This window comes from Bombina bombina, chromosome 9 (genome assembly GCF_027579735.1).
Source record: "Bombina bombina isolate aBomBom1 chromosome 9, aBomBom1.pri, whole genome shotgun sequence".
NCBI classification, from domain to species: Eukaryota; Metazoa; Chordata; class Amphibia; order Anura; family Bombinatoridae; genus Bombina; species Bombina bombina.
The window spans coordinates 199,877,201-199,898,958 of NC_069507.1; the positions used below are offsets into that span (position 1 = coordinate 199,877,201).

A 21,758-nucleotide genomic window follows, 5' to 3' on the forward strand; every position below is an offset into this window, starting at 1 on the left:
CATAGTCCCCTTTGCACGCCTACACCTCAGACCGCTGCAATTGTGCATGCTAAGTCAGTGGAATGGGGATTACTCAGATTTGTCCCCCACTCTGAATCTGGATCAAGAGACCAGAAATTCTCTTCTGTGGTGGCTTTCTCGGCCACATCTGTCCAAGGGGATGCCATTCAGCAGGCCAAATTGGACAATTGTAACAACAGACGCCAGCCTGTTAGGTTGGGGCGCTGTCTGGAATTCCCTGAAGGCTCAGGGATCATGGACTCAGGAGGAGAGTCTCCTGCCAATAAACATTCTGGAATTGAGAGCAGTTCTCAATGCCCTTCTGGCTTGGCCCCAGTTAACAACTCGGGGGTTCATCAGATTTCAGTCGGACAACATCACGACTGTAGCTTACATCAACCATCAAGGAGGAACAAGAAGCTCCCTAGCGATGATGGAAGTATCAAAGATAATTCGTTGGGCAGAGTCTCACTCTTGCCATCTCTCAGCAATCCACATTCCGGGAGTGGAGAACTGGGAGGCGGATTTCCTAAGTCGTCAGACTTTTCATCCGGGGGAGTGGGAACTTCATCCGGAGGTCTTTGCCCAAATACTTCGACGTTGGGGCAAACCAGAGATAGATCTCATGGCGTCTCGACAGAACGCCAAGCTTCCTCGTTACGGGTCCAGATCCAGGGATCCGGGAGCGGCCCTAGTAGATGCTTTGACAGCACCTTGGACCTTCGGGAGAGCTTATGTGTTTCCACCCTTTCCGATGCTTCCTCGATTGATCGCCAGAATCAAACAGGAGAGAGCATCAGTAATTCTAATAGCGCCTGCGTGGCCTCGCAGGACCTGGTATGCAGATCTAGTGGAAATGTCATCCTGTCCACCTTGGTCTCTGCCTCTGAGACAGGACCTTCTGATTCAGGGTCCTTTCAAACATCAAAATCTAATTTCTCTGAAGCTGACTGCCTGGAGATTGAACGCTTGATTTTATCAAAACGTGGATTCTCTGAGTCAGTAATTGATACCCTGATACAGGCTAGGAAGCCTGTTACCAGAAAGATGTATCATAAAATATGGCGTAAATACCTATATTGGTGCGAATCCAAAGGTTACTCTTGGAGTAAGGTTAGGATTCCTAGGATATTGTCTTTTCTACAAGAGGGTTTAGAAAAGGGTTTATCCGCTAGTTCTTTAAAGGGACAGATCTCAGCTCTGTCCATTTTGTTACACAAACGTCTGTCAGAAGTTCCAGACGTTCAGGCTTTTTGTCAGGCTTTGGCCAGGATTAAGCCTGTGTTTAAAAATGTTGCTCCGCCATGGAGTTTAAACCTTGTTCTTAACGTTTTACAGGGCGTTCCGTTTGAACCCCTTCATTCCGTTGATATAAAATTGTTATCTTGGAAAGTTCTATTTTTAATGGCTATTTCCTCGGCTCGAAGAGTCTCTGAGTTATCAGCCTTACATTGTGATTCTCCTTATCTGATTTTTCACTCGGATAAGGTAGTTCTGCGTACTAAACCTGGGTTCTTACCTAAGGTAGTCACTAACAGGAATATCAATCAGGAGATTGTTGTTCCATCCTTGTGTCCTAATCCTTCCTCAAAGAAGGAACGACTTCTGCACAATCTAGATGTAGTTCGTGCCCTAAAATTTTATTTACAGGCAACTAAAGATTTTCGACAAACATCTTCCCTGTTTGTCGTTTACTCTGGTCAGAGGAGAGGTCAGAAAGCTTTGGCTACCTCTCTCTCCTTTTGGCTTCGTAGCATAATACGTTTAGCCTATGAGACTGCTGGACAGCAGCCTCCTGAAAGAATTACAGCTCATTCCACTAGAGCTGTGGCTTCCACTTGGGCCTTTAAGAATGAGGCCTCTGTTGAACAGATTTGCAAGGCTGCAACTTGGTCTTCGCTTCATACTTTTTCCAAATTTTACAAATTTGACACTTTTGCTTCTTCGGAGGCTATTTTTGGGAGAAAGGTTCTTCAGGCAGTGGTTCCTTCTGTATAAAGATCCTGCCTCTCCCTCCCGTCATCCGTGTACTTTTGCTTTGGTATTGGTATCCCAGAAGTAATGATGACCCGTGGACTGATCACACTTAACAGGAGAAAACATAATTTATGCTTACCTGATAAATTCCTTTCTCCTGTAGTGTGATCAGTCCACGGCCCGCCCTGTTTTTTATGGCAGGTCTAAATTTTCAAATTATACTCCAGTCACCACTGCACCCTTTAGCTTCTCCTTTCTCGTTGGTTCTTGGTCGAATGACTGGGTGTGACGTAGAGGGGAGGAGCTATATAGCAGCTCTGCTGGGTGATCCTCTTGCACTTCCTGTTGGGGAGGAGTTAATATCCCAGAAGTAATGATGACCCGTGGACTGATCACACTACAGGAGAAAGGAATTTATCAGGTAAGCATAAATTATGTTATTTTACCTCACAATTTCCTCAGCTCAGCAGAGTAAGTTCTGTGTGAAACAATATACTTCAGCTGCTGCTTAGCTGCAGGTAAAAAAATAAAAAATTAAGAAATGCACAGCAGCCAATCGGCATCAGCAGTGCTGAGGTCATGAACTCTTTTACTGTGATCTCATGAGATGAGATTTCACAGTGAACTTCCTTAAACTGAATAGGGAAATAAGATGAGTATACACAAAGCTCACTCCCTTAGCTGTCCCAAGACAGGCATACTGATTTGATGCTTAAAGTCCTTTGCAATGGGGTTTGGATACTTAGGACATTTTGAGGTAAAATATCTTTCTTTTTTACATAGAGATGTTCAGGTGATATTTTCTAGTCAGCTTTTTACAGCTATGCTGCATCACTATCAAGTGTTTTAACATTTTGGTATCATGGCCCTTTAACTCCTTAATGACCACAGCACTTTTCCATTTTCTGTCCGTTTGGGACCAAGGCTGTTTCTCCAACATAGGTGTGTCCGGTCCACGGCGTCATCCTTACTTGTGGGATATTCTCTTCCCCAACAGGAAATGGCAAAGAGCCCAGCAAAGCTGGTCACATGATCCCTCCTAGGCTCCGCCTACCCCAGTCATTCTCTTTGCCGTTGTACAGGCAACATCTCCACGGAGATGGCTTAGAGTTTTTTAGTGTTTAACTGTAGTTTTTCTTATTCAATCAAGAGTTTGTTATTTTAAAATAGTGCTGGTATGTACTATTTACTCAGAAACAGAAAAGAGATGAAGATTTCTGTTTGTATGAGGAAAATGATTTTAGCAACCGTTACTAAAATCCATGGCTGTTCCACACAGGACTGTTGAGAGGAATTAACTTCAGTTGGGGGAACAGTGAGCAGTCTCTTGCTGCTTGAGGTATGACACATTCTAACAAGACGATGTAATGCTGGAAGCTGTCATTTTCCCTATGGGATCCGGTAAGCCATGTTTATTAAGATAGTAAATAAGGGCTTCACAAGGGCTTATTAAGACTGTAGACTTTTTCTGGGCTAAATCGATTCATTTTTAACACATATTTAGCCTTGAGGAATCATTTAATCTGGGTATTTTGATAAGATTATATCGGCAGGCACTGTTTTAGACACCTTATTCTTTAGGGGCTTTCCCAAATCATAGGCAGAGCCTCATTTTCGCGCCGGTGTTGCGCACTTGTTTTTGAGAGGCATGACATGCAGTCGCATGTGTGAGGAGCTCTGATACATAGAAAAGACTTTCTAAAGGCGTCATTTGGTATCGTATTCCCCTTTGGGCTTGGTTGGGTCTCAGCAAAGCAGATACCAGGGACTGTAAAGGGGTTAAAGTTAAAAACGGCTCCGGTTCCGTTATTTTAAGGGTTAAAGCTTCCAAATTTGGTATGCAATACTTTTAAGGCTTTAAGACACTGTGGTGAAATTTTGGTGAATTTTGAACAATTCCTTCATATTTTTTCGCAATTGCAGTAATAAAGTGTGTTCAGTTTAAAATTTAAAGTGACAGTAACGGTTTTATTTTAAAACGTTTTTTGTACTTTGTTATCAAGTTTATGCCTGTTTAACATGTCTGAACTACCAGATAGACTGTGTTCTGAATGTGGGGAAGCCAGAGTTCCTTCTCATTTAAATAAATGTGATTTATGTGACAATGACAATGATGCCCAAGATGATTCCTCAAGTGAGGGGAGTAAGCATGGTACTGCATCATTCCCTCCTTCGTCTACACGAGTCTTGCCCACTCAGGAGGCCCCTAGTACATCTAGCGCGCCAATACTCCTTACTATGCAACAATTAACGGCTGTAATGGATAATTCTGTCAAAAACATTTTAGCCAAAATGCACACTTATCAGCGTAAGCGCGACTGCTCTGTTTTAGATACTGAAGAGCATGACGACGCTGATAATAATGGTTCTGAAGGGCCCCTAAACCAGTCTGATGGGGCCAGGGAGGTTTTGTCTGAGGGAGAAATTACTGATTCAGGGAACATTTCTCAACAAGCTGAACCTGATGTGATTACGTTTAAATTTAAGTTGGAACATCTCCGCACTCTGCTTAAGGAGGTATTATCCACTCTGGATGATTGTGACAAGTTGGTCATCCCAGAGAAACTATGTAAAATGGACAAGTTCCTAGAGGTCCCGGGGCTCCCAGAAGCTTTTCCTATACCCAAGCGGGTGGCGGACATTGTAAATAAAGAATGGGAAAGGCCCGGTATTCCTTTCGTCCCTCCCCCCATATTTAAAAAATTGTTTCCTATGGTCGACCCCAGAAAGGACTTATGGCAGACAGTCCCCAAGGTCGAGGGAGCGGTTTCCACTTTAAACAAACGCACCACTATACCCATAGAAGATAGTTGTGCTTTCAAAGATCCTATGGATAAAAAATTAGAAGGTTTACTTAAAAAGATGTTTGTTCAGCAGGGTTACCTTCTACAACCAATTTCATGCATTGTCCCTGTCGCTACAGCCGCGTGTTTCTGGTTCGATGAGCTGGTAAAGGCGGTCGATAGTGATTCTCCTCCTTATGAGGAGATTATGGACAGAATCAATGCTCTCAAATTGGCTAATTCTTTCACCCTAGACGCCACTTTGCAATTGGCTAGGTTAGCGGCTAAGAATTCTGGGTTTGCTATTGTGGCGCGCAGAGCGCTTTGGTTGAAATCTTGGTCAGCTGATGCGTCTTCCAAGAACAAGCTACTTAACATTCCTTTCAAGGGGAAAACGCTGTTTGGCCCTGACTTGAAAGAGATTATCTCTGATATCACTGGGGGTAAGGGCCACGCCCTTCCTCAGGATCGGCCTTTCAAGGCCAAAAATAAACCTAATTTTCGTCCCTTTCGTAGAAACGGACCAGCCCAAAGTGCTACGTCCTCTAAGCAAGAGGGTAATACTTCTCAAGCCAAGCCAGCTTGGAGACCAATGCAAGGCTGGAACAAGGGAAAGCAGGCCAAGAAACCTGCCACTGCTACCAAGACAGCATGAAATGTTGGCCCCCGATCCGGGACCGGATCTGGTGGGGGGCAGACTCTCTCTCTTCGCTCAGGCTTGGGCAAGAGATGTTCTGGATCCTTGGGCGCTAGAAATAGTCTCCCAAGGTTATCTTCTGGAATTCAAGGGGCTTCCCCCAAGGGGGAGGTTCCACAGGTCTCAGTTGTCTTCAGACCACATAAAAAGACAGGCATTCTTACGTTGTGTAGAAGACCTGTTAAAAATGGGAGTGATTCATCCTGTTCCATTAGGAGAACAAGGGATGGGGTTCTACTCCAATCTGTTCATAGTTCCCAAAAAAGAGGGAACGTTCAGACCAATCTTAGATCTCAAGATCTTAAACAAGTTTCTCAAGGTTCCATCGTTCAAAATGGAAACCATTCGAACAATTCTTCCTTCCATCCAGGAAGGTCAATTCATGACCACGGTGGATTTAAAGGATGCGTATCTACATATTCCTATCCACAAGGAACATCATCGGTTCCTAAGGTTCGCATTCCTGGACAAGCATTACCAGTTCGTGGCGCTTCCTTTCGGATTAGCCACTGCTCCAAGGATTTTCACAAAGGTACTAGGGTCCCTTCTAGCTGTGCTAAGACCAAGGGGCATTGCTGTAGTACCTTACTTGGACGACATTCTGATTCAAGCGTCGTCCCTTCCTCAAGCAAAGGCTCACACGGACATCGTCCTGGCCTTTCTCAGATCTCACGGATGGAAAGTGAACGTGGAAAAGAGTTCTCTATCTCCGTCAACAAGGGTTCCCTTCTTGGGAACAATAATAGACTCCTTAGAAATGAGGATTTTTCTGACAGAGGCCAGAAAAACAAAACTTCTAGACTCTTGTCGGATACTTCATTCCGTTCCTCTTCCTTCCATAGCGCAGTGCATGGAAGTGATAGGTTTGATGGTAGCGGCAATGGACATAGTCCCTTTTGCGCGCATTCATCTAAGACCATTACAACTGTGCATGCTCAGTCAGTGGAATGGGGACTATACAAACTTGTCTCCGAGGATACAAGTAAATCAGAGGACCAGAGACTCACTCCGTTGGTGGCTGTCCCTGGACAACCTGTCACAAGGGATGACCTTCCGCAGACCAGAGTGGGTCATTGTCACGACCGACGCCAGTCTGATGGGCTGGGGCGCGGTCTGGGGATCCCTGAAAGCTCAGGGTCTTTGGTCTCGGGAAGAATCTCTTCTACTGATAAATATTCTGGAACTGAGAGCGATATTCAATGCTCTCAAGGCTTGGCCTCAGCTAGCGAGGGCCAAGTTCATACGGTTTCAATCAGACAACATGACAACTGTTGCGTACATCAACCATCAGGGGGGAACAAGGAGTTCCCTGGCGATGGAAGAAGTGACCAAAATCATTCTATGGGCGGAGTCTCACTCCTGCCACCTGTCTGCTATCCACATCCCAGGAGTGGAAAATTGGGAAGCGGATTTTCTGAGTCGTCAGACATTGCATCCGGGGGAGTGGGAACTCCATCCGGAAATCTTTGCCCAAGTCACTCAACTGTGGGGCATTCCAGACATTGATCTGATGGCCTCTCGTCAGAACTTCAAAGTTCCTTGCTACGGGTCCAGATCCAGGGATCCCAAGGCGGCTCTAGTGGATGCACTAGTAGCACCTTGGACCTTCAACCTAGCTTATGTATTCCCGCCGTTTCCTCTCATCCCCAGGCTGGTAGCCAGGATCAATCAGGAAAGGGCGTCGGTGATCTTGATAGCTCCTGCGTGGCCACGCAGGACTTGGTATGCAGATCTGGTGAATATGTCATCGGCTCCACCATGGAAGCTACCTTTGAGACGAGACCTTCTTGTTCAAGGTCCGTTCGAACATCCGAATCTGGTCTCACTCCAGCTGACTGCTTGGAGATTGAACGCTTGATCTTATCGAAGCGAGGGTTCTCAGATTCTGTTATCGATACTCTTGTTCAGGCCAGAAAGCCTGTAACTAGAAAGATTTACCACAAAATTTGGAAAAAATATATCTGTTGGTGTGAATCTAAAGGATTCCCTTGGGACAAGGTTAAGATTCCTAAGATTCTATCCTTCCTTCAAGAAGGATTGGAAAAAGGATTATCTGCAAGTTCCCTGAAGGGACAGATTTCTGCCTTGTCTGTGTTAATTCACAAAAAGCTGGCAGCTGTGCCAGATGTTCAAGCCTTTGTTCAGGCTCTGGTTAGAATCAAGCCTGTTTACAAACCTTTGACTCCTCCTTGGAGTCTCAACTTAGTTCTTTCAGTTCTTCAGGGGGTTCCGTTTGAACCCTTACATTCCGTTGATATTAAGTTATTATCTTGGAAAGTTTTGTTTTTGGTTGCAATTTCTTCTGCTAGAAGAGTTTCAGAATTATCTGCTCTGCAGTGTTCTCCTCCTTATCTGGTGTTCCATGCAGATAAGGTGGTTTTACGTACTAAACCTGGTTTTCTTCCAAAAGTTGTTTCTAACAAAAACATTAACCAGGAGATTATCGTACCTTCTCTGTGTCCGAAACCAGTTTCAAAGAAGGAACGTTTGTTGCACAATTTGGATGTTGTTCGCGCTCTAAAATTCTATTTAGATGCTACAAAGGATTTTAGACAAACATCTTCCTTGTTTGTTGTTTATTCCGGTAAAAGGAGAGGTCAAAAAGCAACTTCTACCTCTCTCTCTTTTTGGATTAAAAGCATCATCAGATTGGCTTACGAGACTGCCGGACGGCAGCCTCCCGGAAGAATCACAGCTCATTCCACTAGGGCTGTGGCTTCCACATGGGCCTTCAAGAACGAGGCTTCTGTTGATCAGATATGTAGGGCAGCGACTTGGTCTTCACTGCACACTTTTACCAAATTTTACAAGTTTGATACTTTTGCTTCTTCTGAGGCTATTTTTGGGAGAAAGGTTTTGCAAGCCGTGGTGCCTTCCATCTAGGTGACCTGATTTGCTCCCTCCCATCATCCGTGTCCTAAAGCTTTGGTATTGGTTCCCACAAGTAAGGATGACGCCGTGGACCGGACACACCTATGTTGGAGAAAACAGAATTTATGTTTACCTGATAAATTACTTTCTCCAACGGTGTGTCCGGTCCACGGCCCGCCCTGGTTTTTTAATCAGGTCTGATAATTTATTTTCTTTAACTACAGTCACCACGGTATCATATGGTTTCTCCTATGCAAATATTCCTCCTTAACGTCGGTCGAATGACTGGGGTAGGCGGAGCCTAGGAGGGATCATGTGACCAGCTTTGCTGGGCTCTTTGCCATTTCCTGTTGGGGAAGAGAATATCCCACAAGTAAGGATGACGCCGTGGACCGGACACACCGTTGGAGAAAGTAATTTATCAGGTAAACATAAATTCTGTTTTTTTACATTTTTGCGGTGTTTGTGTTTAGCTGTAATTTTCCTCTTACTCATTTACTGTACCCACACATATTTTATACCGTTTTTCTCGCCATTAAATTGACTTTCTAAAGATACCATTATTTTCATCATATCTTATAATTTACTATAAAAATGATAAAATATGAGGAAAAAATGGCAAAAAAACACACTTTTTCTAACTTTGACCCCCAAAATCTGTTGCACATCTACAACCTTCAAAAAAAACCCATGCTAAATAGTTTCTAAATTTTGTCCTTCGTTTAGAAATACCCAATGTTTACATGTTCTTTGCTTTTTTTGCAAGTTATAGTAGAACTATACTATTTCCAAACAACTTTTTTTCAAAATTAGCGCTAGTTACATTGGAACACTGATATCTGTCAGACATCCCTGAATATCCCTTGACATGTATGTATTTTTTTTTAGAGGACATCACAAAGTATTGATCTAGGCCCATTTTGGTATATTTCATGCCACCATTTCACCGCCAAATGCGATCAAATAAAAATTTTTTTTCACTTTTTTACAATTTTTTTCACTGAAATTATTTACAAACAACTTGTGCAATTATGGCATAAATGGTTGTAAATGCTTCTCTGGGATCCCCTTTGTTCAGAAATAGCAGACATATATGGCTTTGGCGTTGCTTTTTGGTAATTAGAAGGCCGCTAAATGCCACTGCGCACCACATGTGTATTGTGCCCAGCAGTGAAAGGGGTTAATTAGGGAGCATGTAGGGAGCTTCTAGGGTTAATTTTAGCTTTAGTGTAGTAGACAACCCCAAGTATTGATCTAGGCCCATTTTGGTATATTTCATGCCACCATTTCACCGCCAAATGCGATCAAATAAAAAAAAAAAGTTACATTTTTCCCAATTTTAGGTTTCTCACTGAAATTATTTACAAACAGCTTGTGCAATTATGGCACAAATGGTTGTAAATGCTTATCTGGGATCCCCTTTGTTCAGAAATAGCAGACATATATGGCTTTGGCGTCGCTTTTTGGTAATAAGAAGGCCGCTAAATGCCGCTGTGCATCACACGTGTATTATGTCTAGCAGTGAATGGGGTTAATTAGGGAGCTTGCAGGGTTCATTTTAGCTTTAGTGTAGAGATCAGCCTCCCACCTGATACATTAGACTCCCTAATCCCACCCATACAGCTCTCTTCCCTCCCCCACCCCACAATTGTCCTCACCATCTTAAGTACTGGCAGAAAGTCTGCCAGTACTAAAATGAAAGTTAGCGTTTTTTTAAAAAGCATATTTACATATGATGAAGGATCCCCCCTTAGCCCTCAACCTCCCTGATTCCCCCCCCCCCTCCAACAGCTCTCTAACCCTCCCCCTCTACCTTATTGGGAGCCATCTTGGGTACTGGCAGCTGTCTGCCAGTACCCAGTTTACAAAGAATTTCATTTTTTTTCCCTGTATTGTAGCTTCCCCCACCCCCTCCCAGATCCGTTTTTATTGCACTTCCCTCGCCCCTCTCTCCCACTTTTGCCAAACATTTTTTCTGTAGTGTATCAGGATCGCTTCCACTGCTTTCTAAGAGCGGCGACGTATGCTGTACGTCCTCGGTCATTAAGGATATTTTTTGTGAGGGTGTATGTCGTCGGTCATTAAGGGGTTGTTATTGTTGATGCTATACATAACGCCATATAGTAGATCCAAGTGGGAAACAAGTCTAGTGCCTCTATGCTGCTCCAAATGCAAACTACCTAAAGCCAATATTCTACACTGTCTATGGAGATGTCCCAAAATAATGAGATTTTGGAAAAAGGTTAATTTTTGGATAAACAGTATCTGCCGTATCAGCATAAATTTATCCTCTGAACAAATTATTTTTCTTTTGGCAGATCCAACATTTTATCATAGACGCAACTTCATAAATACACTAATCATTATAGGGTGGTATTTATTCTTAAAAATATTTGATTAGGGACTGGGAGCCTTCCTTCTTATCTTGTAAAAATGCAGTGCAAATGCAGTTTTTAGTGGAGCAATATCATATCTGGTTTAAGATTGAGCACACTATTCTTTGAAAAATGGAAGCACTGGTTTTTGAAATTGAATCATGATGATCAACTAATATTGATGAAGAGATTTGATACAACCTAGTATATGATGGAATGCAATCTTAGGGGAGAGTGGTTATTGGATGATATTGGATATAGATTTTTTTTTAATATTTTTTTATTATTATTATTCTTTATCGTTGCCCCCTCTATCTTTGGGCTTTAAGTAAAGTTAGCAATAATATATATGAAATAATATGTCATATTTGATAAAAGTCTCTAATGAAGAGTGGGTTTAATTTTTTACATGAGGAAATGTATTTTTGGTTTATGCTTTTTTATTTAATTTTTAAATTTTAAATGGTGTATTTCATAGTAACAATAGGAATTCTTTAATTCCCAGAAGAAATATATAAAGTCGCATATTATTAGGATGATAGTATGTTTAAATTTTGGTAGATATGCCCTGTATTATACTTTTCAAGCTGTTTAAATATTCTGCCTGGTGTTGTATTGTATGATGGTATTGACAGAATCAGTTAGTTATTGTATTGTATGATTAAATAATACGATATAATATGTAAACCTGTTTATTATAAATAAATATAATAAAAAAAGAATCTGCAGTTGTGGCTCATTGGACAGACTTAACCTCAGATTAACACATAAAGCCATGTATCTATTCACAGAACATTTATTTAATTTTTTTTTTTTTAAAGAATCTGTAATGTATTCTTGACATTATGAGATTGCTCATTATTGTTATTTTTAACTCTGTTTTTGATTGTACAGATGAAAATGGGTTGGGGAGATTCAAAGATGACCTGTGTAACATGGTATACTCAGCCGTGACCGATAACAGCTCCCAGCTTCATTTAGTAGCAGTGAAGGCTATGACTGTTTTGGGCATGCAGCAAGGTATGTGTATATTTGTGTGTGTGTGTGTATGTATGTGATTTTTAATTTTCTTTTGTTGAGTGATAACTGAAATAAAAACTATTTATTTAGAAAATGATCTAATCTGTATCTTTTTAATTTTATACATATGCTGTATACACAAAGATTAGTATAACCATGTTTTTTATATCTACTGATGCTTTTAAAATGTTATGTGTTCTAAAATTATATATATATATATATATGTATATGGCAAGTTTTTTTTAAGCCGTGTGTGTGTGTGTATATATATATATGTATATATATATATATATATATATATATATATATATATATATATTCACTTTTGAGCACTAGTTGGCAGTAGTTTGCACAGTATATAACATTCTTGCAAAACTGATGCTATATAGTCCACACTCCTGAGCCTTTCATCAAGTGATAAGAGAACAAAGTAAATTGTGAACCTTCTTAAAATCATATGCTTTCTCTGAAACATGAAAGCAAAAAATAGGGTTTCATTTCCCTTTAATTTAAATCAATATACGAAAGGTTGTTGGAGGCTGAGAGTCTGAATATGCAAAGGAAGGATCATGAAATAATACTGTTTGTTCTTTTCTAAGGTTTCTTGTCTCCTAGCGACATTGAGCTGATTGTCGATCACTTGTCCAGACTCATCTTACAAGAAGCAGATTCTCAGAGCTGGTATTACTTCCTACTTTTGTTTGTGGGTGGTGGGGGGGGGGGGGAAAGGGGAAAGTGCAATTATGTTCTGTCCATATGGCAGGAGATATATACATCTAGCCCAGGTCATTTTGGTCTGTTTTATATGCAGATTCAAGAAAAATTGCTCCTTTTAGTACAAACATTTAGACCCTTGCTTTGCTTGTTGATAAACAAAATCTAGAAATTACCTGTCACTTTTCCTGATCTGGTAAACACAAGCTTGAACAAGTTTTACTGGATCTATAGTATGTGTTTCTCCATGTGCTTAATTACCATCATACAACTGTATTAAGCCATGTTTAACCATTAGTCTTGTGCTGTTTCTAGTCATGAGAGAATGATAATCGTTTTGTGTATGGATTTTTTTTGTTTTGTTCCAAAATGTGGCTTGTTTCATTTTAACCCCTTAACGACTGTGACGTACCCTGTAAGTCGCTGGTTGTTAAGGGTGTGTGTGACTATAATAGTGCGGGGCTAGCCGTGAGTGGCAAGACTGCGCTACTAGACCCTCCCTCCAGATGGCTTGCTAGTGGCGAGACTGCGCTACTGAAAGTGGCACCCCCATAGAAAGACCAGTGATGTACAGGGTATGTTGCTGGTCATTAAGGGGTTAAGAAAGTGATAAGTATAATGCAAAGTGTAATAAAGTTATGGCATCATGGAAAATGTAATTACATCGGAAATAATAGGAGCATTCTTTGTTGCAAAATATATTTTTTATATTGAGCCTTTAGGTTTGATCAAAAAACTCTACAGGGTGGGAAAATTAAACTCCAACATTATAGTTCTGATCACATATATAAACTGTCAGTAAAGCAATATAGCTAGAAGCCTATTATTGTAAGACCAGATGTATTGTGTACAAGTCATTATGGATATGTGTATGTTTTATACTGTCCTTTTTATTTTTTCTTCCCATTTACTGTATAATCTAAAAAACTAAGCTTAGAATAGAAGTAAAATCTTTTTTTTTTTTTTTTTTTTTTTAAGCTCTGCAGCTATAGAGTCATCGGGGACTCTGTCAAAACTCCACCCCTCCATATTCATCCGTAAGATGCTGCCACACATCTGTGCAAAGCTACAGACAGGTAAAGCAACAACTGACAACCCCCCCACCCCCCATTTGAGACCTCTGGTCCATAGACCAATTTAAATTATGGCAAAGAATGAGTATGTTTTATATAACCGTACACTCTAAAGCTGATGCCTAATTTGCTTTCCTGCAAAGAGCACTACATCACATCTTCTACAATACATCAGTTTGCCAGGGGTAATATTTATTACTAAAAGAAAAAAGGTATGGTGCCATTTTTTTGGCACCATACCTTTTTCAGACGTATATCTCATAAATTAAATTGGCAGAATAAATGTGCCTACTTACATATGATTCGATGACTCACTCTTATTTTTTCTTCTGTTAAGTGTGATCAGTCCACGGGTCATCATTACTTCTGGGATATTACTCCTCCCCAACAGGAAGTGCAAGAGGATTCACCCAGCAGAGCTGCATATAGCTCCTCCCCTCTACGTCACTCCCAGTCATTCTCTTGCACCCAACGACTAGATAGGATGTGTGAGAGGACTATGGTGATTATACTTAGTTTTATATCTTCAATCAAAAGTTTGTTATTTTAAAATAGCACCGGAGTGTGTTATTATCTCTCTGGCAGAGTTTGAAGAAGAATCTACCAGAGTTTTTGCTATGATTTTAGCCGGAGTAGTTAAGATCATATTGCTGTTTCTCGGCCATCTGAGGAGAGGTAAACTTCAGATCAGGGGACAGCGGGCAGATGAATCTGCATAGAGGTATGTAGCAGCTTTTATTTTCTGACAATGGAATTGATGAGAAAATCCTGCCATACCGATATGTCATGTATGTATACTTTACACTTCAGTATTCTGGGGAATGGTACTTCACTAGAATTACACTGTAAGAAGTACATAAAGCTGTTTAATAACTAGAAATTATGTTTAACGTTTTTGCTGGAATGTAAAATCGTTTTCATTTGCTGAGTTACTGAGTGAATAAATGTTTGGGCACTATTTTTCCACTTGGCAGTTGCTTAATCTTTTTTCTGACAGTTTCTGTTCTCTCTCACTACTGTGTGTGAGGGGGAGGGGCCGTTTTTTGGCGCTTTTTGCTACGCATCAAATATTTCAGTCAGCAGCTCATTGTATTTCCTGCATGATCCGGTTCATCTCTACAGAGCTCAGGGGTCTTCAAAACTTATTTTGAGGGAGGTAATTTCTCTCAGCAGAGCTGTGAGAATTATAGTTGACTGAGATAAAAAACGTTTATTCTGTAATTTGTTTCCTGCTTTCAGAATTTGTTATCTTGGCTAATGGGATTAAACCTTTGCTAAAGTTGTGTTGTTTACAAGGATTGATATAACTGTTTCAATTTATTAATTTTCAACTGTCATAGATCTTCTGTGCTTCTTAAAGGCACAGTACGTTTTTAATATTATTCTAATTGAATTGTATTTCCAAGTTGCAAGTTTATTTGCTAGTGTGTTAAACATGTCTGATTCAGAGGATGATACCTGTGTCATTTGTTGCAATGCCAAAGTGGAGCCCAATAGAAATTTATGTACTAACTGTATTGATGCTACTTTAAATAAAAGTCAATCTGTACAAATTGAACAAATTTCACCAAACAACGAGGGGAGAGTTATGCCGACTAACTCGCCTCACGTGTCAGTACCTGCATCTCCCGCTCAGAGGGAGGTGCGTGATATTGTAGCGCCGAGTACATCTGGGCGGCCATTACAAATCACATTACAGGATATGGCTACTGTTATGACTGAAGTTTTGGCTAAATTACCAGAACTAAGAGGTAAGCGTGATCACTCTGGGGTGAGAACAGAGTGCGCTGATAATATTAGGGCCATGTCAGACACTGCGTCACAGGTGGCAGAACATGAGGACGGAGAACTTCATTCTGTGGGTGACGGTTCTGATCCAAACAGACTGGATTCAGATATTTCAAATTTTAAATTTAAACTGGAAAACCTCTGTGTATTACTAGGGGAGGTGTTAGCGGCTCTGAATGATTGTAACACAGTTGCAATACCAGAGAAAATGTGTAGGTTGGATAAATATTTTGCGGTACCGACGAGTACTGAGGTTTTTCCTATACCTAAGAGACTTACTGAAATTGTTACTAAGGAGTGGGATAGACCCGGTGTGCCGTTCTCACCCCCTCCGATATTTAGAAAAATGTTTCCAATAGACGCCACCACAAGGGACTTATGGCAAACGGTCCCTAAGGTGGAGGGAGCAGTTTCTACTTTAGCTAAGCGTACCACTATCCCGGTGGAGGATAGCTGTGCTTTTTCAGATCCAATGGATAAAAAGTTAGAGGGTTACCTTAAGAAAATGTTTGTTCAACAAGGTTTTATATTGCAACCCCTTGCATGCATTGCGCCGATCACGGCTGCAGCGGCATTCTGGATTGAGTCTCTGGAAGAGAACATTAGTTCAGCTACTCTGGACGACATTACGGACAGGCTTAGAGTCCTTAAACTAGCTAATTCATTCATTTCGGAGGCCGTAGTACATCTTACTAAACTTACGGCGAAGAATTCAGGATTCGCCATTCAGGCACGCAGGGCGCTGTGGCTAAAATCCTGGTCAGCTGATGTTACTTCTAAGTCTAAATTGCTTAATATACCTTTCAAAGGGCAGACCTTATTCGGGCCCGGGTTGAAAGAGATTATCGCTGACATTACAGGAGGTAAAGGCCATGCCCTGCCTCAGGACAAAGCCAAAGCTAAGGCTAGACAGTCTAATTTTCGTTCCTTTCGTAATTTCAAAGCAGGAGCAGCATCAACTTCCTCTGCACCAAAACAGGAAGGAGCTGTTGCTCGCTACAGGCAAGGCTGGAAACCTAACCAGTCCTGGAACAAGGGCAAGCAGACCAGGAAACCTGCTGCTGCCCCTAAAACAGCATGAATTGAGGGCCCCCGATCCGGGATCGGATCTAGTGGGGGGCAGACTTTCTCTCTTCGCCCAGGCTTGGGCAAGAGATGTTCAGGATCCCTGGGCGCTAGAGATAATATCTCAGGGATACCTTCTGGACTTCAAATACTCTTCTCCAAGAGAGAGATTTCATCTGTCAAGGTTGTCAACAATCCAGACAAAGAAAGAGGCGTTTCTACGCTGCGTACAAGAGCTCTTGTTAATGGGAGTAATCCATCCAGTTCCACGATCGGAACAGGGACAGGGGTTTTACTCAAATCTGTTTGTGGTTCCCAAAAAAGAGGGAACTTTCAGACCAATCCTGGACTTAAAGATCCTAAACAAATTCCTAAGAGTTCCATCGTTCAAGATGGAGACTATTCGGACAATTTTACCTATGATCCAAGAGGGTCAGTACATGACCACTGTAGATTTAAAAGATGCTTACCTTCACATACCGATTCACAAAGATCATTACCGGTACCTAAGGTTTGCCTTCCTAGACAGGCATTACCAGTTTGTGGCTCTTCCATTCGGATTGGCTACAGCTCCAAGAATCTTCACAAAGGTTCTGGGTGCTCTTCTGGCGGTACTAAGACCGCGGGGAATCTCGGTAGCTCCATACCTAGACGACATTCTGATACAAGCTTCAAGCTTTCAAACTGCCAAGTCTCATACAGAGTTAGTACTGGCATTTCTAAGGTCACATGGATGGAAGGTGAACGAAAAGAAAAGTTCACTCGTTCCACTCACAAGAGTTCCCTTCCTGGGGACTCTTATAGATTCTGTAGAAATGAAGATTTACCTGACAGAGGACAGGCTAACAAGACTTCAAAGTGCTTGCCGCACCCTTCATTCCATTCAACACCCGTCAGTGGCTCAATGCATGGAGGTAATCGGCTTAATGGTAGCGGCAATGGACATAGTACCCTTTGCACGCTTACACCTCAGACCACTGCAACTGTGCATGCTAAGTCAGTGGAATGGGGATTACTCAGACTTATCCCCTTCTCTGAATCTGGATCAAGAGACCAGAAATTCTCTTCTATGGTGGCTTTCTCGGCCACATCTGTCCAGGGGGATGCCATTCAGCAGACCAGACTGGACAATTGTAACAACAGACGCCAGCCTTCTAGGTTGGGGTGCCGTCTGGAATTCTCTGAAGGCTCAGGGACAATGGAGTCAGGAGGAGAGTCTCCTGCCAATAAACATTCTGGAATTGAGAGCAGTTCTCAATGCCCTCCTGGCTTGGCCCCAGTTGACAACTCGGGGGTTCATCAGGTTTCAGTCGGACAACATCACGACTGTAGCTTACATCAACCATCAGGGAGGGACAAGAAGCTCCCTAGCTATGATGGAAGTATCAAAGATAATTCGCTGGGCAGAGTCTCACTCTTGCCACCTGTCAGCAATCCACATCCCGGGAGTGGAGAACTGGGAGGCGGATTTCTTAAGTAGTCAGACTTTTCATCCGGGGGAGTGGGAACTCCACCCGGAGGTCTTTGCCCAAATACTTCGACGTTGGGGCAAACCAGAGATAGATCTCATGGCGTCTCAACAGAACGCCAAGCTTCCTCGTTACGGGTCCAGATCCAGGGATCCAGGAGCAGTCCTGATAGATGCCCTGACAGCACCTTGGGACTTCAGGATGGCTTACGTGTTTCCACCCTTCCCGATGCTTCCTCGATTGATTGCCAGAATCAAACAAGAGAGAGCATCAGTGATTCTAATAGCACCTGCGTGGCCACGCAGGACTTGGTATGCAGACCTGGTAGACATGTCATCCTGTCCACCTTGGTCTCTACCTCTGAAACAGGACCTTCTGATACAGGGTCCCTTCAAACATCAAAATCTAACTTCTCTGAAGCTGACTGCTTGGAAATTGAACGCTTGATTTTATCAAGACGTGGGTTTTCTGAGTCAGTTATTGATACCTTAATACAGGCTAGGAAGCCTGTTACCAGAAAGATTTACCATAAGATATGGCGTAAATACCTATATTGGTGTGAATCCAAAGGTTACTCTTGGAGTAAGGTTAGGATTCCTAGGATATTGTCTTTTCTACAAGAAGGTTTAGAAAAGGGTTTATCTGCTAGTTCATTAAAGGGACAGATCTCAGCTCTGTCCATTCTGTTACACAAACGTCTGTCAGAAGTTCCTGACGTCCAGGCTTTTTGTCAGGCTTTGGCCAGGATTAAGCCTGTGTTTAAAACTGTTGCTCCACCATGGAGTTTAAACCTTGTTCTTAATGTTTTACAGGGCGTTCCGTTTGAACCCCTTCATTCCATTGATATAAAGTTGTTATCTTGGAAAGTTCTATTTTTAATGGCTATTTCCTCGGCTCGAAGAGTCTCTGAATTATCAGCCTTACATTGTGATTCTCCTTATTTGATTTTTCATTCGGATAAGGTAGTTCTGCGTACTAAACCTGGGTTCTTACCTAAGGTAGTGACTAACAGGAATATCAATCAAGAGATTGTTGTTCCTTCTTTGTGCCCAAATCCTTCTTCGAAGAAGGAACGTCTACTGCACAACCTGGATGTAGTCCGTGCTCTAAAATTTTACTTACAGGCAACTAAGGAATTTCGACAAACGTCTTCTCTGTTTGTCGTTTACTCTGGACAGAGGAGAGGTCAAAAAGCTTCTGCTACCTCTCTTTCTTTTTGGCTTCGTAGCATAATTCGTTTAGCTTATGAGACTGCTGGACAGCAGCCTCCTGAAAGAATTACAGCTCATTCTACTAGAGCTGTGGCTTCCACTTGGGCCTTCAAGAATGAGGCATCTGTTGAGCAGATTTGCAAGGCTGCAACTTGGTCTTCGCTTCATACTTTTTCCAAATTTTACAAATTTGACACTTTTGCTTCATCGGAGGCTATTTTTGGGAGAAAGGTTCTTCAGGCAGTGGTTCCTTCTGTATAAAGAGCCTGCCTATCCCTCCCGTCATCCGTGTACTTTTGCTTTGGTATTGGTATCCCAGAAGTAATGATGACCCGTGGACTGATCACACTTAACAGAAGAAAACATAATTTATGCTTACCTGATAAATTCCTTTCTTCTGTAGTGTGATCAGTCCACGGCCCGCCCTGTTTTTAAGGCAGGTAAATATTTTTTAATTTATACTCCAGTCACCACTTCACCCTTGGCTTTTCCTTTCTCGTTGGTCCTTGGTCGAATGACTGGGAGTGACGTAGAGGGGAGGAGCTATATGCAGCTCTGCTGGGTGAATCCTCTTGCACTTCCTGTTGGGGAGGAGTAATATCCCAGAAGTAATGATGACCCGTGGACTGATCACACTACAGAAGAAAGGAATTTATCAGGTAAGCATAAATTATGTTTTTTCCATGTTCTCCTTGCACCACTAAAATTTAATATAACATCTATATAAAAATAGCACCTGATGTTTGATGTAAAAATTTATATTAAAGGGACACTGAACCCAATTTTTTTCTTTCATGATTCATATAGAGCAGGCAATTTTAAGCAACTTTCTAATTTACTTCTATTATCAAATTTTCTTCGTTCTCTTGCTATTTTTATTTGAAAAAGAAGGCATCTAATCTAAGGAGCCAGACATTTTTTGGTTTAGCACTTGTTTATTGATGGATGAATTTATCCACCAATCAGCAAGAACAACCCAGGTTGTTCACCAAAAATGGGCCGGGATCTAAACTTACATTCCTGCTTTTCAAATAAAGATACCAAGAGAATGAAGATAATTAGATAATAGGAGTAAATTAGAAAGTTGCTTAAAATTGCATGCTCTATCTAAATCATAAAAGAAAATTTTTGGGTTTAGTGTCCCTTTAAAGAAAATAGACAAAAGTAAAATGATTAACTATTTGTGGACTAATTATTGTTTCAGCATGCACTATAATATGTTTTCCAGAACCAATGGATGTTCACATTGAACAAGACACAGTGATCCCAGAGAAGTCTGTAAAGCAGCGCTGTTTAGAGACTTTAGCTGCAGTATCTACACATCACAGTATTGTTAGAGAAACTGTACCGATCCTGCTGAGCTATGTAAGACAAGCACAGAAAGGTGTGTGTAATATTTGCACTAGGTGACTACATCTGTAAGTAAAATTGTTTTAAGTCTGTTGACAAGATGATATCATAAAGCAATTATATAGTAGATGGTAGTCAAAAAATAAACTATTATAAAATGATAGGGCAGTGTTTTTTATTGTCTTATCATACTTGTTATGCTGACACAATACATCACTCGCACCAACCCTAAACCATGCATTCAAAGGATGTTAATTTGCTTTAAATACATTAAGATTTGGCTAATAATGTTATTCTATAGCAACACAACAAAATCAAGGTAGAACATGCAGTGATCTGAGATGTCATCTCTGAAAATGTATCATGTCTGCAAAAAGAACAGAACACATGTAGGAACTGTTTGCTTTGCAGCACTGCTCCAAATCAGGCTGTTCTCTTCAAACAGCGATGGGCTCTGGTTGCACTGTAAATGGTTTCCTTAACACAGTGCAGCCAGAGTGAAGCACTGTTTGTAGATACAGAGCAGCTCGACAAAGCAGCAGAACATTGATTGATGACTGTCTCTCAGGGATTTTTTTTTAACCATGCTCCCTAGCCTTTCCCATTTTAGAAAGCTGTGACTCCTAAGTGTAAGACGTTCTTGTGAACAATGCACCCTTTATTTTTTCTTAAAAAATAAAATTAAAAAAAATTCCATGTAATTTTCAATTGCTGCAATGTGTTTTACAACTTAAAAATGTCATTTCAAAATGACTTGCAGAAAAATTTCCACTAAAAAAAAACTGCAGAAAGTGAAAAGAAAATTCTGCTTCTGGGATTTTTATTAAGAGCATTTTATATTTTTGAAAACTATGTAAACCTGCTCTAGATATGTGCATTTGTTTTCTTACAAATGCACATTTGTGGTGAAAAATCCGATTTTTATTTTCATTTTAACAAGACCAATATCCGAATAAATGGACAAAAAAAATTAAAGAAATCGAAATAAATACTGCCGAAAATCATCTATATTCGTTTGTTTACTTTGATTTTTAAAAGTGATTAATACAACCTGCTTTGTAGAGCGTGCTAACCTGATCGTCTTCTTGCCAGACCCCCGGCCGCACTAACTGGAGGATCCAAGAACGTTAAAGGGACAGTCTACAACAGAATGTTATTGTTTAAAAAGATAGATAATCCCTTTATTACCCATTCCCCAGTTTTGCATAACCAACACATTTATATTAATAACTCCATGTGCGTGAGCTCAATGTTATCTATATGGCAAACATGAACTAACGCTTTTTAGTGGGGAAAAGTAATTCAAAATGCATTCAGATAAGAGGCAGACTTCTAGGTCTAAGAAATTAGCATATGAGCCTATCT

The 21,758-nt window shown here is 41.2% G+C and overlaps 1 protein-coding gene across 1 annotated transcript in view; it reads left to right on the forward strand.

Annotated features, from left to right (window-relative positions):
* Positions 1–21,758, forward strand: part of MMS19 (MMS19 homolog, cytosolic iron-sulfur assembly component) — a gene marked incomplete in the record, with an annotated part of 198,225 nt that overhangs the window by 68,084 nt on the left and 108,383 nt on the right. Inside the window, 4 exon segments of the mRNA XM_053692573.1 lie at positions 11,598–11,723; positions 12,323–12,404; positions 13,416–13,513; positions 20,272–20,429. Of these exon segments, the coding sequence (XP_053548548.1) occupies positions 11,598–11,723; positions 12,323–12,404; positions 13,416–13,513; positions 20,272–20,429 (464 nt within the window).